The 17,693-nt window shown below is 33.8% G+C and overlaps 1 protein-coding gene across 1 annotated transcript in view; it reads left to right on the top strand.

Moving 5' to 3' along the window:
- Positions 1-3,319: 3,319 nt before the first annotated feature.
- Positions 3,320-17,693, top strand: part of LOC127850565 (uncharacterized) — a 112,268-nt gene continuing 97,894 nt past the window's right edge. The window contains exons 1-9 of the mRNA XM_052383724.1: positions 3,320-3,371; positions 11,150-11,278; positions 12,160-12,330; positions 13,094-13,219; positions 13,325-13,438; positions 15,038-15,151; positions 15,431-15,544; positions 16,089-16,202; positions 16,562-16,675. Coding sequence (XP_052239684.1) covers positions 3,320-3,371; positions 11,150-11,278; positions 12,160-12,330; positions 13,094-13,219; positions 13,325-13,438; positions 15,038-15,151; positions 15,431-15,544; positions 16,089-16,202; positions 16,562-16,675 — 1,048 coding nt within the window. The remainder of the gene's footprint in view (positions 3,372-11,149; positions 11,279-12,159; positions 12,331-13,093; positions 13,220-13,324; positions 13,439-15,037; positions 15,152-15,430; positions 15,545-16,088; positions 16,203-16,561; positions 16,676-17,693) is intronic.

Here is a 17,693-nt window from a genome sequence, read left to right as displayed (position 1 = left end):
GTATTGAGCAAACAATGAGTGAACTTAAATGAAAAATAACCGAAACACTACAACACAGCTCATATTAAGTTCAGCCTCGTTGAAGTTGTAACTTTAACTTAATTTTGTAAAATGTTTATTGCGAAAGAAATGCAATTGGTCTTAGTTCAGTGTAATATAAAGATTGATATATAACTGTTGGGCATTTAGACGCATAGTTAGATCACTGCAAAGACCTTAGGCTTAAGATTTATCACATATATACAACAAAGGTGACCTAAATGTTTACATTCTATTACTTCCAATTGGTACACAATATATGCAATATCGGAAAATTTCTGTTATTGATAATGGCATTATCCTGGTGAAGATAGAACTAGAAGTGTCAATGACAGTATCTGATGTTTGCATTGTTATAGAGAAAGAAAAACAACAGATTTTCAAAATAAATAGAACATCCGCCGTTGTCAAAGTTGTAATCCCTTTTTCTTGGGACCATGGTAACAACTCATAATTGTTTGCATACAGGGATTGGACAAGTGTGTAAAATGTACTATAATAAATAGTCATTAAATTGTTTACAAATGAGTTATTACATTTAAATAATTATGTAAATAGATTTAACCAGTAACAGTTAACACCTGCACTTGTACTGTACCAACTTTATGTATAGGCAATAGAAATATGTGTGAAAAGACAATCCGCTTTGGTCATTTGGTAAATAGAGTTTAAACATGTGCGTTTAAAAAACATCTTTTTTCCCAGTGCATTGAATTTAAATTAATTTGGTATAAGGAAATTTAATTTAAATTACTGCGCACAAGCTAATCAAGGAAGACAATTTCTGATTTTATGGTGTTTTTCGTTGAAAGACAGTCTCTGGTACTGGGATGACAATTAATGCATATGCATTAAGCCCTGTTTTCCCAAAATGAAGCTTCAATTATCTTGTATAAATGATTTGAAAATAACAACACACATCTCAACCTGTGCTTTAAGACACACTTTTTATAAATTTGAATGGGGTGTGTTCATTTCAAACTTGCGATATAAAAAGCTATAACATAATTTTGAAAACTGAGTTGCGTCTAAGATTATACAACAGCGAACAACTTCAGTGCCTTCAGCGCTTTGATTCTATTTGGTATGTTGCATCATGTAGAGGTCCTCTACAAAGTTTGCTAAAATCATGCCACATGAGTAAAAAAAGTCCCACCCCAGGGTCAAACTTTTTTTTATCTCATATAGGGAAACCTTAAACCGACCTCTTCTATATCGCTTGACTTAAGTTGATGAAATTTCGCTGCAATAATGTTTTGGTGACCCAATTCAAAAATGGCTAAAATCGTTCAGATGGGCGGAAAGACTAGGCCGGAAGGTTTTATAAGTGGCTTTAAAAATGAAAATATTATAAATCGCCCAAACGTATAGGGGTTGAAGTTTTATATTTGTAATGTAGCATCATCTTAAAGTCCTCTACAAAGTTTGGTAACACAATGCCCCTGTGGTAAGAATGGTCCCGCCCCAGCATCAACATTTTCCATAGAATATAGGAAAACCTTCCAATACCCACTCCCATACTCCTTGGCAAAATTTGATTCAAGTTTACAGGAGACCATCTACCAACATAGCTAAAATTGAATCTGCTAAGTTGAGTAATTAGCTCACGGGACAAAGAAAGGGCTTTGAAAAAAAATCAGACTGATTTTTTTACATTAATCATACAATTAAGCATTCAGATATTCAGATTTGGTACACGCTAAGAATATTGCTAAAGTAAAAATGAAACTTCATCGGATGCTCAGCCTCAGATGAGCATCCTAAGGTCATCTTGTTCTTCTTTCAAGCAAAAAGTTGGTTGCGCATATACTATACTTTTTACTTTGTCGATCTGTCAGTATGCGTCCTGTGTCTGGTATATAACTTGGTCGTTCCCATATTGATTTTGAAAGTAGTTAGCGGAAACAATTTCTGCCTGCAACGGATGTGTCATGCGAATGACCTAGTTTGTGTGGCAAAACAGGTCCACTGTTATAACTACATTTTATAAAGTTTTGGTCATAAACCTAAGTGGCGCCTAAATTATTACAACAGAACTTAACATTTATTGTACAGCTCTATTTCGGTTTGATTTTGACGCATTATTTTGTATAGCAATTCGCAATTTTATTTACCAAAAATTGGCCTCTAAATTTAACTTGGTATGCAATTTGTATGTTAACAGTTAACTGAGAGATGAAAAATGTGAAATAGCTATGATGCATGTCTGGTGAATTACTCCAAAGTTTACACAAACGTTTCCTGCTTTGGATCATAAGTTCGGTCAAAGTTATATTAAAAAGACACTTTGTTGAGATAAGTGACATGGACATCTTATCTTTGTTTTACTTTTTGATGATTTTTATCACGGGGGTGGGACATTTTGTTTTTGTTCCGTCCAAGTTTCTACTTTGTGTCACAGTGCGACTATTTTTAACAAAGGAAAGTTATAACACAATGTATCATTTCTGGGACTTACCGTCTTCTGCATTACAATTTTATCATTGGCTATAATTTGTTTAATGGCTTAAGATAAAGAGCTGTTGTCCTTGCTTAATTTCAAAATGCTGCTGAGGAAAAGGAATGTCACAAGCACATCGTTTATCTGTAAGAATCCATTGATTTAAATAAAATGGTATACATACTTTTGTATTGGATTTTGATGAAATTTGGTAGAGAGAAATGACAACAATAGCTTGCACATTGATTGGTACGACACATTTAACAACTGAATTACTGACCTAGGAAAAATAGTTTGCCAAATGTGTGTCCGTTTGAAGAACTTGTATTTTGCTAGATGCCATTCCTGTCCACATACACTAGGTAAAATCCATTATAATTATGTTTCCGTGATCATGTTTTTCTGATCATTAGAAATTTATCATACATAATTTGCGTTTGGTTACACACTCATAATGCGCGTCGTAGGATTGTAAAGATCATATCTCTTTGGTGGCATTGTTCCTTATCAAAGGCGTAATTAGCATGTGCTGTATACCTGAAATATATATTATCTTTTTTTTCTAAATGTAAACTAGAAAACTAAAAACACACAATATAGTTAACACAATATGCATATACTTTCTCATTTATTAAGCATAATTTGTTCACATATTTCGTTCAATCATTTCATTTTCAGTTTTTTGCAAGTCATGTTGTTTCAGACAGTTTGTTGGCAAAATAAGTTACATTATTAGCTGTATGCCACATCATATATTTAATTATTCGTAAAATTCAAGATAGATATTGCCCGTTCATATATATCGATTCCATGGTTATTGCTGATCCAGTTATTTGGACAATGTGTCTCGAGTTGCTCTTTGCAATGATCAGTGATGTGAACTACGGGACTGGTAAATATTAGTCGACTGTTGTGTTCTGGGACAACAGTTTCACTCTCCGTAGAAAATGCCCTGTGTGCCTTCTGGAACAGACACTGGATTATTCGCCATGCCAGCTGTCCAAAGCCGGATTGGGGATGATTTCAAAGTTCGCAGCCTGTGTGTATTCCAAGCTTCACACCACGTGACAAGACTCTGGTTTATTCTTCCCATGTAAACATAATGTTGTGCACAGATATGCAGAGAATCAATTATATATACACCCTCATCCTCCATGAAATAAAACGACTCTGAGTAAAATCCCAGCACTTCGTCATAGACGTCTCTCCAAACGCGTTCAATCCTTTGATTATGGACGCTTTTGCCAGTAACCACACTTCCAATGTCAATCTGTTGAAGCATAAATTATGCAATTTGTACATTTGCCATGCCCATCTGTTCTGATTCGAAAGGGTGTGTCGAATTTTTGAATAGCCCCTGAAAAAAGTTGTAGCAAGTACTCTGACTTTTTATTCCCTAATGCCTCGATAGACATGACCATTCTACTAAATCCATCAAAACCAGCTGCTATAACAATATTCCATTAAGTCAATTTGTGGTTTGTGTCCAGGTGCCAGACATGATTTGGGCCTTGAACTTGATAAACGCGTCGTTGAAGGCGTCTACGTGTTCTGCTACTTATTCCATTTTTATCATGAGATTGAATTATATCACGAAGGCACCATCTTCGTATCTGCAACAGCAAGCTTACAATTTAAAAAGTATCATCTCATTGTTTGAATATGTTCATTAAACCTACCTGATATGAAACAGAAGCATGATTCAAACACACGACTTCTTGATTATTGTGTACGGTTAGGCTTAAGGACATAATTACGCTCAGTACTGTTAAATACTTATAAATTAGTAGTTTTTACCAATCCACTTGTTGAATAAGTGGTAAACTGGTAGTTGAATAATTAATAATACACGAGCTTGCCAATTTTAAGAAACTTTATAAAGATATAAATCTTTTGGTGGTGTTCTGCCAATTATTCCCGTCGATTGCAGAGTTATGTTAAGACAGCTTAAGTAGATTAAAAGTAATACTACTACTCGAACCATTTCAATACAACTTCACAGATTTTTGGGGCTGCCAGTCTACTTTGGTTATATAAATAGCGTCAGTTCTCAGAATAATTTTGCTAGGGGGTAGGGGGGGGGGGGCTAAAACTAGAGTTGTGATAGAACAGATTTCGAAAACAAATCATGAAACGCAATATGGTATTTATCAATCTGACCAGATTGTCTTTAGGCGGTGCTCTACCAGCAATAAACAAGAACACAAATAACAATAATTCGGGTCAGTAGAATAAGAAGAAAATGGTAGCTACAGTTAGAGAGTTCAGAACAGAAATAAATCCTATTCTTGTATGAACCATAAGGAAAATTTGATACAGCATGGATTATTGTTTGATTTTTATATACAGAAAGAAAGCAATATATTCCGGCAATTGCGTAATAAGTTCACGAGAGTAAAATAGAATTAAGGTCAGCAAATCTTTAAACAGCATCTCTCGCGATGCCAGTATTCAGTTTAGCGATATAGGACCATCTTTATCCTCTTGTTTCGTTCAAAACGTAACTGGATGATTAAAATAAACTACAATGGCAACAAGCGGCAATACTATTACAATGTTAATCACTGTCTATAAAATAACTTACACGAATATTCTTCTGTCGAAGTATCTCTCTTAGCATTTTTTCCCCCAAATTGTGGGTATTGCTTGGTCAGCTTCATATCAGTTTAAATAAGCAGTTCGTCGCTGACATCAGTGAAATTGTACTTCTTCAGACCATAAGCCGCCATTCGCATATAAACTGTCCTCTCAGAAATGGCAAATAAAGCCGAAATTTATTGAATAGTAAATCCTGTCCAGCATGTCCTATAGTATTTTCTTAGTAATAGTAAATAATTGTGTCCAGCTTTTGAATCCGACTTTGGAGATTTGCGGCCGGCAAACTGCACAAAAACGTTATGCCTATTTTCAATTCCTTAACAGTTAAACTCATATATTGACAAGTGACAGGTGATGTCTGGCGTAAAGTTTTCCCTTTTGAATGCATCAATATATATGTGTTATCCAATATTTAGCAAAATGGTATCCATATGTTTTCACCTCCTATTTATTACAATAGGTGTTCTAGAAAAAACTAACATTTTATAAGCATCTTGAAAAAACCCTTCATCACACATCAATAACTTGACAAACAGTAAAAACCACTCAACATGTATCACGTTTTATAGAATATTTATGCCGAATTATATCAGAGCACGTGTGGAACGATCCGCCATTTAATGCTTTCTGTGCCGAAGAAATCCGAATGAACCAAACATAACGTAATGACACCCGAACATGATGGCAACTTAACCGAACATAATGTAAACTTGACCCAACATAATGTAAATTCAACCTATTGCTTACTTAACCCAACATAATGTCATTTTGACCCAACACTATGCTAAATTAACACCACATAATGTCAACTTAACAAAAGGCAGTTTGGGCGTTCCATACTGTATTACCGGCTGCTTTAATGTTGAATAGAAGCGAATTGAACAAATAATAACACTCTTTGCTATGGTTCTTGGTAGCTTAAATATGGTATGTTTTATTTGAATCTGAGATTTCAGTCTTGGATCGGGTCAGATCGTTAATGAGTAGGTCATGCGAGTTGTGTATCGTGTTATTTCTTAATATTTGACCCAGCATTTTGAAACATATTGCAAAATTCATTCCTGGGTCCCCGAATTAGAACCGAGAAGAGAGAGAGAGAGAGAAAGAGAGTAGAGAGGAGAGAGAGAGAGAGCAGAGAGAGAGAGAAGACAGAGAGAGAGAGAGAACAGAGGAGAGAGAGATAGAGAGAGAGAGAGAGAGAGGAGATGATGAGAGAGAGAGAGAGAGATAGAAAGAGAGAGAGATAGAGATGTAGATATTTGACAGAGTAGACAGAGAACGAGAGACAGAGATTACAGAGAATATACGAATAGAAAAGTAGAGAGAGATATATAGAGAATATATATTATAGGATCTATATAATATATACTACATTAGATATAATTAAGATACAGATACTCGTAGAAGAAGATATATAGAGACATATATATATAACATAAGATAGATAAGAGATCGAGAATAGATAATCTCAGAGTGAGAGAGAGAAAGATACATAACATAGAATAGATACAGATACATAGACAAGAACAATATACAGATATACGATATATTTAGAGATATATATGATAGAGAGAGATAGAGAGAAAGAGAAAATAAGAGAAAAGAAGAGAGAGAGAGATGTAGATATATTTGATAATGAATTTTTTTTCAGACAAGTTGGTTTTTCGTTATAATATGTTTATTTTCCATTCAAAATGATGTTTTTACTTATTAATATCGATGTTTTTACGATTAAATATCATAGCCATACGCTAACTACATGTGGATGATAAACAATTAAAATGTGTTGGTGTTATATTCATTAAATTGCATAATTTATATTAAAAAAACAATGTTATACAATATGTAGGGTCTGCGATAACAATTGCAAATGATTTTGTGTTTGTCATAGCACAATAACTCGTACCAAATTAATGGTCTCCCCAAAACATAATGGAGGTGGGGGTAACCTAGCCAGATATAAGACTACATTAGTTAAAGGAAAGAATGCTAGTAATACAAAGAGAAAACCAAAGATGGATATCATGAGTTAGAAAGCGAATGCCTAAGCAAAGTAGGAAAACTTATTTTGTTTATTTTAAGTATATTTATTTCCCCCCATTCAATGAAAATTACTGTAAAAGAATATAACTTATTCGTTGTGAAATAACTTCCTTTCCAAATCGGAAGCGCTGTTTATAATTCAATAAACGAAGAATGCGAGTCCTGAAGGGAATAAATTTATAAATCGCCGCGTGATTACAAAAGGTGACGTCCCAGTAGTTAAATATACTTACGAACAGGCGACAAAAAGTTATTTATTGGCCGATAATTCAACACGTATGCGATAATCAATTGATTTTAACATGATCGAAAATATATTCCAAAATGATACTCACTAATCTTAATATAGATGCTGAATACAAACTACGATTGTATACCTACTCCTTAACGATTCTACACTTGTAATCAGCGGGTAAAAACTATAGTGTTCTCATTTCAAGTACACACTTTAGTATTAAATCAAATCAAATGTAGTATTGGAAATAATGTTCTAAAAATCTATCGGTCAATAAACAACTCATAGTCTCAACGACTATACAGATGCTAGGTGATAAAACAAATCAGGCTGTCGCACCTATGATTTTATTCCTATGCATCATGACTTATAATCGTGACTTATTTTCAAACAAAAACGATTAATTTGAAAATCCATGAATAATTCACCAAATGTAATGATATATTGTATATTTACATATTATTTGCTCATAATAAAGACGATACATGTAATGAAAACCAAATTAGTCTTCTATAAAAAACGTAATGATATAAAAGTGTACAGAGTTTTACAGAGAAATATATATTATCATAACAAGAAAGCATTTGACATGTTGACGAGCAAAACAAGCAAAGTGTTATCAAAGGTTATCAAAGCCTTCATGAAACATGACGTAAATTTTGTTTTCATTTAAGGCTCAGCTGAGTAGTTATACCTGACACAATGATCGCTGTATTTTAAACCTATACAGTAATAGGTATTAGGGACTGGCTGGATATTCGATAAGCAATGTGTGTTGTATCAAATACCCAATACCTGGCTCGGTATTCATCCATGACTCGATATAAGACATATCTTAAAGCTCCATTTCGGGCAGGCTGGGTATAAGATGACTGCAGAATATTCGCAAATTGTATTTGACGAATACCCTATACCATGCTGAGTAATTATACCGTGCTGTCCAATACATAATATCGACCTGGCTATTGGAGGATGGATTGATATTCGATGTTCATGATTATCCTAAACCAAGTCGGGTACTAATCCCTGGGTTAGATATTCGCTAAATTGTGTTTGCCCAAAACAAAGCTGTTTCTACAAATATGGCTGGATATTTGCTCATTTATGTTTTCCCCAATACCCTATACACAGCTCAATATTTATTCGTGTCTCGATATTCGTTATATTTTAAATCCCCAATACTCACCTTTCCAGCATATTAGGCCTTATTTCGATATCCCTCTATCTCGTTCCTATACGCAATTTTCGGGTCGGGAGAGTGTGAGAAATAGTTGAGATGTTAAACGAATCGCTTTGTCATATAATGGGTAAATTTTAAATACTCGACACACATGTTTGTAACATAACGGCTTTCTTCATTAACTCAAGGTTGGGTATAACTCAGAATAGATTTTACGCACACCAAACTGTGCATGTTGGTCAACTTTCTCAACAATGGAGAAAAACCCTCAAAGTTGAGTCAGAGTGTTTAATTAGGTACGCTCCTCAACAAGGCCCATGACACCATTGGAGGTCAAATCGAGTATCATAACATGTTTTTTGAAAGTGCGCGGAAAAAGCATTTTTATTCAAAACACACAGACTAATACAATCGGAAATCAAATTATAAATACATTCATACAGTTTTGTACAACGTGCATATAGATCAATCATTAAAACGTATGGTTTGTTATCCTTTAATCTTAAATGACTGAACTGAAGTTTGATCCTTAAATAATATTAAACAATGAACACAAATCGGCAAGTACTCTGGCAAATTAACAAGTATTGTGCATTTATCAACATCATCGAAAAAGACAATACTGTTTTGATAAAGTTGATATTTAACAAAGCGATCATTAATTAACTGAACAAATTTGTTATTTAAACAGCTGCTTTTTCTTAATGTTACACTAGCATAGATAGAACAGTGAGGATTCGAACATGTTCATGTGTACTCATAAGGAGTGATAATTGACAGCCATGTTGTATTTACTTTTTATTTTTAGTTTCGCGAAACTTACCAACGCTCAGATTGGAGTAACAGGTAAGAGATTAACCTATTAATGTTGAAGAAAATAAAATGATATTAGGTGATGAATTGCTTCAAGTGCCGATAAGTAATGTTTATCGGTTGTTTTAAAATATTCCTTAATTTTAGTTGAAGTTATGATATAATACCCATGCAGTTTAGTACCGCTTTTCAGCATGTGTATCTTATTAACAGCTCGTATTGGATACTCAACATTGAATTAAGACTATATAAAGTATGTATCTATGGAGTGAATCTAAACGATGTGCCAAAAAGAATTGAACGAACGTTAGAAGTCAATGTAGTTACGATATCGGATTTATTTAAAAGGCGGTACATTTTTATTCAGGGGAGTGTTTTATCGTAATATATATGTATTTCGACTTTCCTATTTCCACACGATTCCTATACATACTTACATTTGATGTTCAGAGAAGAAATTACTGATTCAACAGTTATACATTATAACATTTGATAGTACAAAGTCAAGTGTGTACTTAGACTGGTAGAACATACACGAAATATTCATCGACTCTATATTTTGACTATATTATTCGATATGTTAACGTACATAAAACGTTTGATTGATATACATATCAAATATGAACATGTAAGTAATAATATAGTTTAAGCATTTCTGAAAGCATCAGTAGTATTTTTAGGTCGATCAAAATACTCTTGAACCTTTATACCAGTGGTGAACAAACGATAGCGTTGATAATGTAGTTGTGTGAAGGTTTTTTTTGCGTTCATAAGTACAACGATTTGAAATTTAACGAGCTTAAAACGAAAATGAGCAACAGTGGTTAGGCGTATCCGACAAGATGAAATATATTGCATAAAAGTGTTGCAAATGAGTAAAAGGATGTTAGCTCACGTAATCGGTAGCGATTCTTAAAAAAGATGTTTCATAGGCAAAAATAAGACAACAAAGCAATCTAAGTTGCTAAGAGTGTTATAGAAATCGGAAAACATAAATTTTGTTTAAAGCGGTAAATACGACACACTGTATGCAATGAATTGTTAGCCTACTTCAACCTGTTATATTTTCTACAACTATTTCTGCTACTGCACGTACTTGAACAACACAGAACATTACTACTACACATGATGAAAAATACACGTTTTGTTGATCTCAAAATATGAGCTTAAAATTTTATGGAAATTTCTGTCATACATATTATATATATATAAAGTGCTGTATTTGCAAGATAACAACACATACATATGAATATTATTTGGATCATGTATGCGAAATTGAATGTATTTATACATAGATAATTAACCATTTGTGTGTAACAGTCAATAGCAACCTAATGCTGACAGAATTTCCTTTAAATAAGATTTCTTATATATTGTTGTTCTGACAACAAATATTGTTTACAAGCAACAAAATAATATGGTTATAAAAAATCATGATCAAAATTCATTAATTTAACAATAGAACTATTGGATTGAATTAGTATGCTTGTCCCAAAGCAGTCAACGAAAACCCGTCGTCTCTACTATTAAGACATCGAACATTAGCATAGATCCAACTGATTCATCATTTAAGTTCACATCCATATTAGTTCAGTTAGCTTTATAAATAATGAAATAATAAAGCCATAAACCAAACGTACAACAACAAAACATTTTATTCTGAGTATACCTATTTAATCATAACTAAAATATGTACAGTGTAATTTGTAACTCAACGTATTACATAAGTATTCGTTAAGTAGTGACTTTGATTTTTATAATATTCTTAAATTGACTACAAATAGGTATGATGTTATTTCAGCCTGCACGAATATTACAGGATGTTCTACACTACCAAACTCTGTCTGTGACGAGTTCAACACACAGAAATGTGTGTGCTCTTCTGTCCAAAAGTACCAGGCAAAAACCGATAACAGCGGATGTGATTACAGTAAGTAAACGTCAAATATTCGGCGTGTTTACGTTATATTGACGTGCAGTGTTTATAATATACGGCACATGCAAAACGGAACATAATAACTACGTTTTTGCAATATTATAAGTAAGATATAAACCTCAAACTGTCCTTTATGTAAAATATTGAACTGACTTCGGTTTTACGCGATTCACAATGCCACAGTCGGTCTATATCTATTTCACAATATAAGACTTGTTGCCTTTCGTAAATAGCATTATCTAAGTGCGACAAATACGTATAATTTGCCAAACACATAATATCGCCCCCTTGGCGCAAAAAGGTACCAAGTGACATTGAAATTAGAAGGCACATGGTACCTTTTTGCACCAATTGGGCGATATATGTTTCTAATTTATAATTGAAATACCGTTTAATTCAGTAATGAAATTGTTTTATTCAAAGAATAATGACGTTGTACTGATAGCAAGCTCGTGTCATAATGAAACAAGAAACCGTCGGAGACGGGTGATGCTCCCCAAAGTTTTTTTGTGTCATAATATTGCACTATATATTCAGATAAAAAGAAACGTCTGGTAGTTGGGGGGGGGGACAAGAATTGCACTATATGTACAGTTAATGGAAAATTTCAAAGGGCCATAAGTCTGTGAAAAATCATCCGACCAGAACCCGCTTATAATATGCACATCTCCTCTTGTTAGTGAAGCTTCCCATAAAGTTTCATTGAATTCCGGTCATTAGTTGCTGAGAAATAGCCCGGACAAAAATTGTGCACGGACGTAAGAACACACGGACAGACGAACACACGCGCAGACGAAGCGGCGACTTATGCTCCCCCAAATTTTTTTTTGGGACAGCATAAAAATATGTCAGTAATGTGTATCCTTTGCTTGTAGATTGTGGTGCTCTCACAAGCCCCACAAATGGAGCGGTTTCTACTACTGGTACCCTGCAGACCTCAGTTGCTACCTACACATGCAGTGCAGGGTTCATGTTGACTGGAGTGAGCAACAGAACGTGTGTCCTTGGATCAGGATGGTCAGGCGTAGCACCGACATGTGTTGCAGGTAATTTAGGCACAACATTATTGTAAGTTGTAAATATTGTTCAATTTACATTGAAACTATAATCGTTCATAAATATATTAAATTATATCATAAATATATTAAATTATATAAGATAATTAAATACGCGTCATGTGTCAAAACAAACAAACGTTTGAACTTCTTTTGTAGCTATAATTTATTTCTTCAAATTGCCTTGTTTATTATGTTTGACAAATCAAAGTGGATTTGTTATCATGATGTTCCCGAAAAATTTAATCAACATGCATTTAAATGGTGTGATAACATTATTAATGTAAAAAAGCTATTTAAAACAAGATCGCTAAGCTTCCCATATCAGTGTTATTTGTAAACACATAATGATTTTCTGGGGTCATGGTATGAATTAGTTCAAACGGGTATGCTCACTAACACTTTGTCTAGGCCATTTAATGGGAGTGACTCCAGCTTTGAATACACGTTTTACGGACAGTGACTTGTTGTAAGTATTATCTTGTATGTTAACGGCAAATGTTCCCTTGCCGTCAATAAACGACTGGCGGAGAATGAGACAATATCGCCTCCTGGTAATGTTTCTGAACTGTAATTTTCCCTCCTTTACTCATGCAGACACAATTTGACCACGACAACAAAAAGCTCAACACTGTTTCAACGTTATTGTCAATATTGTCAACAACATCATTTGACATCGAATTTAAATATTGAAAGTATGAAAATTAATATCTTCGAAAAATATAAAATAAACGTGTTTGCATCTAATTTCTAGGCAAAGTAGGAGATTCCTGTGCAACAGTTACCAACCTATGTCAGAACCTGATCAACGCACCATGTACAGGAGGCACCTGCACCTGTCTCCTTGGATACACACAGAACTCTGAAACTGAATGCGTGGGTGAGTTTGGCTTAACATTCCTTACTTTAAATTATTATTTTCAATTTGTGTTTAAAAAAGCAAAATTTATTTATATGGATTGAGAATATTCGTTTTACTCTTCAGAAATAAACGAATGTGGTTCTTCTCCTTGCAAGTTCGGAGCGACATGCATCAACGAGATAGCAAAATATACGTGCACGTGTGCTACTGGATATAATGGAACTCAATGTGAAATAAGTAAGATCACTCACATGTTCGGATTGTTATCAGATAGCCCTTAAAATATCTTAATCTGATGACCGTCTATTCAGTAATACACATGCTTTAACAGACAACGCAGCTCCTAGTTAAAATAATTACTTTGGATATAATAAAAATTTATGTTATCGTTATTCTGTTAATTCATTCAATTTCGTTAAAATAATATTTTGTGAATTCGTTACATCGGGCAAATTCATACATGCTTTTTGGGTTTTAAATTTGTGGATTCTTCTGTAATGTGTGATAAAATACTTTGGCGAACACATTCGTTGAATAGTTGATTATATATGTGAGCTTACACACAAAAGTCAATGAAATTTAGCTCCGACAAATAACATTGTTTCCTTGATATAGCTCGTGTACGTTTGTAGGCAACGAACCGTGTTGTTGCATGTTCATGAAACTGTGAAATTCTTTAGGGTAATCGCTTATTTGTAAAGATGGTTTTTGAACGCGCAATAGCGGCATTACAATTACGAAAACGCGACAATAAGTATACCAGACTGATGATAATAATGCTATTAATTTATATGTCTGGTATTATTATCATCGTTCTATGATAATCTTATTGGTGTTATACTGATAAAACAAATACAGGAATGAAGAGGGAACAACCTCTTTACCAGTTCACAACTTCCTGGAAAAACTCGAATACAAACAACAAATTGCGTACACTGCGTCGAAACATATTATTCGAGTTCTTAACTGTGGTTACACTGATTTTATAACTGGCTAGTTTAACAACTACATTTCTGTTTGTACTATTCCGTTTACTATCAAATTGCAAGCCAAATTTAACCCAAGTAGGGTTCAAAAATAGAATTGCTTCACATATTTACTGATATTTATAAAGAATTATCTTATTTTAATGCATATTAGAATTCGTCTCCTTTGTTTGTCACGAATAAGTGTTTTACTAAACCTATCAACGTTAAGATTATTTTGGTAACGCATGACTAATAGTTTTATTCTTAAGCAGACCAAAACAAAATTATGTAGGACTAATATGAAGAAACTCCCCAGACATTAGTTCATGTTTAGGAACTATATACATTACACTATTTGCATATTGTTGACCTGACTATACCAAGTATGAATCAACTGTTAATTTAATTCAGTTTTAGTTGATGTTGAAAATATTAAAGCTATAGACACTCTGTGAATCAAGCATAAAACGACGCGGTCATTCAATTTATTTCAAACAAAAGTAATCCAAGCGAATTGAATAAACATCTAGTCATTGACTTCAGTCGGAATTTTTGAAGTCCACAATTTGCCTGTAATGCAGAATGAAGTTGTACCTGTTTGCAATTGCTCAAACGGAATTCATCTTATACGTTGAGCTTGATACATTGATTGAATACAATAACTGTGATTGAACATACAAACATCAAGTAAGCGAATCTTTTCTAAACCAATGACTTAGTATTTCGAGCATGTTCTAAAAACTGTTCCTTGTTTTGGCAAATGTACGATTTGTACTTTGAGATATTCCCAAGTCGCATACACAATTATGTGTGGTATGTAAACAATCTTATTCGTTCTATATGAACACATTTTTAAAATATATTATAGATCCAAACGACTGTGCGTCAGACCCCTGTCGGAATGGAGGCTCGTGCACTGACGGACTTGCCACCTTCACGTGCAGCTGTGCGGCAGGTTTCACGGGAGCTACATGCGCTACAAGTGAGCAAACTTTGTAATGTTGCAACAGCTAGAAACACATTACCACAATGTTTGTCAATATGACGACAATTATGACTCGCGTTCAATACGTAAATAAAATTTATTGTATCTATTAGTTTACTTAAAATATTCAGGGGTAGCGATGCTTATAATTCAAACGATTTTTGGTTTTAAGAAATTTAGTAGTATTTGTATTGTGGCTCATTTATCGGGAACATACTGATTGTCAGATCTTATTTAACAAATGCCAAACATTCTTAAAAAGTCTTGCGCTTGCAGACATCAACGAGTGTGCATCCACTCCCTGTCAAAACGGGGGTACATGTAACGATGCTGTCAATGGATACACATGTTCGTGTGTTGCTGGGTTTACCGGTATCCACTGCGAGACAAGTAAGCATTTTGATTGCTGGATATTTTAACGGGTGTTTAATAGCAGTACTAGACAATTAACCAAATGTCACAGGATCCGATGTTCCCAAACCATTCGTGTTTATATAAGGGCTTTTAGTACAGTTTTTGCAAATCGTGTTAAAATTTGCAGTATACTTGACATATCCTAGTTGTAGCGCTGTATTAAATAAAACAATTATGAATGACATCAATGGTGTTTGAATAACTGTTGCCTAATGCGTCTAAGTAACGAATGTGTTGGAAAATATGCGGACTGTGGTATTTACAAACCGCTGCTATATTCTATAATTATTTATTGTATGGGTTTAGCTTAAGGCCATTTTTTATGGACGTCAGTGCTCAATTGTTTTCCGTTCTGGCTCAAAATAGATGTCGAAACGTCCCAATTAATATCAGATCCATTTATATTTAATAACTGCAATTGTGAATAAGTACACAAATGGTAAAACTAGCATTATTGCGGTATTCGCAGAACATGAATACACTATATAATTGCCTAACATGTTGATTCTTATCTTGTCAGACATAAACGAGTGTATATCAGCCCCATGTAAGAACGGTGCCTCCTGCTTCGACGCCGTAAACAAGTACACGTGCACATGTGCAACTGGCTTCACAGGGACACATTGTGACACAAGTAAGAGAAAAACACAATTTTGCAGTTATATAATTGCCATCAAGGCAAACGTATATCTGCCACTTTGAATCTTTTTGACATCATTTGATATAAAAATTATCATTCCTGTTGGATATTATAATAGTCAATTGAATTAATACAATATCGAAAAGATACTCTGGGTGAATCACTTTTAAATTATTATAAAAATGCTGAAACAGAAACATAAATAAGAATAATCGACTGTCACATGCAAGAACATGTTATGTTCTTACATAAGCATCGTCATCGGTTGTTTATAATATAATTGCGACATGATTGATGTGCAGTATAATCGATGAACAATTGTAGAAAATACGTTACATTTGTTTTACTTTAAGACATTGACGACTGCGCATCTAACCCATGTCGAAACGGAGGAAACTGTGCGGACGGAATTGCCAGATATACTTGCACGTGCGCTGCTGGTTACACAGGAACTAACTGTGACACGAGTAATCTATCATCATAGTCATAATTATTTAATCTCTATACGAAGGTTCAGTATATATATATATATATATATATATATATATATATATATATATATGTATATAAATGATCTGGCACGAGTTGTCATATCATACCATATTTTATTAAACGACTGCATGAACGAGTGCGAGCTTACTAACGAATTTCCTGGACGAGTTTAGTAAAATATCGTATGATATGATAACGAGTGTCAGATCTTTTTTATCACATGCTTTTAAATGAGCAAATTAAATAAATATTTACGCAAACATAATGATAAATCCCGAGTGTTGTTTATATTTCGTGACGTCATTTGACGTTTCAACGTCATTTCAGCAAAAAAACAAAATGCGATTGTTCAATCGAACGAAAACTAAGACAATTAAACGCTTTAAATGTATATTACACATGTGTTCGATTTATAGGATTTTGCACGAGTTGTCATATCGACCCATATTTTATTAAACGAGTTCTGGAATTTGTTTAGTAAGCGAGCCTCTGGCGAGCTTACTAACGAATTTCCTGGACGAGTTTAATAAAATATGGTATGAAATGACAAGTGTCAGATCTTTTTTATCACATGCTTTTGAATGAGCAAATTAAATAAATATGTATGCAAACATAATGATAAATCCCGAATGTTTTTTGTTACATTTCGTGAAGTCATTTGACGTTACAACGTCATTTCAGCAACATAACAAAAGGCGATTGGTCAATCGAACGAAAACTAAGCCAATGGAAACGCTTAAAAAGTATATTACACATGTGTAAGATAAAAAATATTCGTAACGGTTATATAACATGGGAAACAGGGTATGACATGTGATAAAAATATTCGTTATGGTTATATTACATCGGAAACAGGGTATGGCATGTGATAAATATATATTTTGTTTTTAATTTTTAGCCTATGTTGTTTGTTAGGAATCAAACAATCATTCCAAAAGTAGAATAGTTCAGATGTCCACCGTGTGCCGTTGCTTAAATGTGCTACAGTTTTGC

This window comes from Dreissena polymorpha, chromosome 1, assembly GCF_020536995.1.
Source record: "Dreissena polymorpha isolate Duluth1 chromosome 1, UMN_Dpol_1.0, whole genome shotgun sequence".
NCBI classification, from domain to species: Eukaryota; Metazoa; Mollusca; class Bivalvia; order Myida; family Dreissenidae; genus Dreissena; species Dreissena polymorpha.
This window is presented reverse-complemented; position numbering and strand designations above follow the sequence as displayed.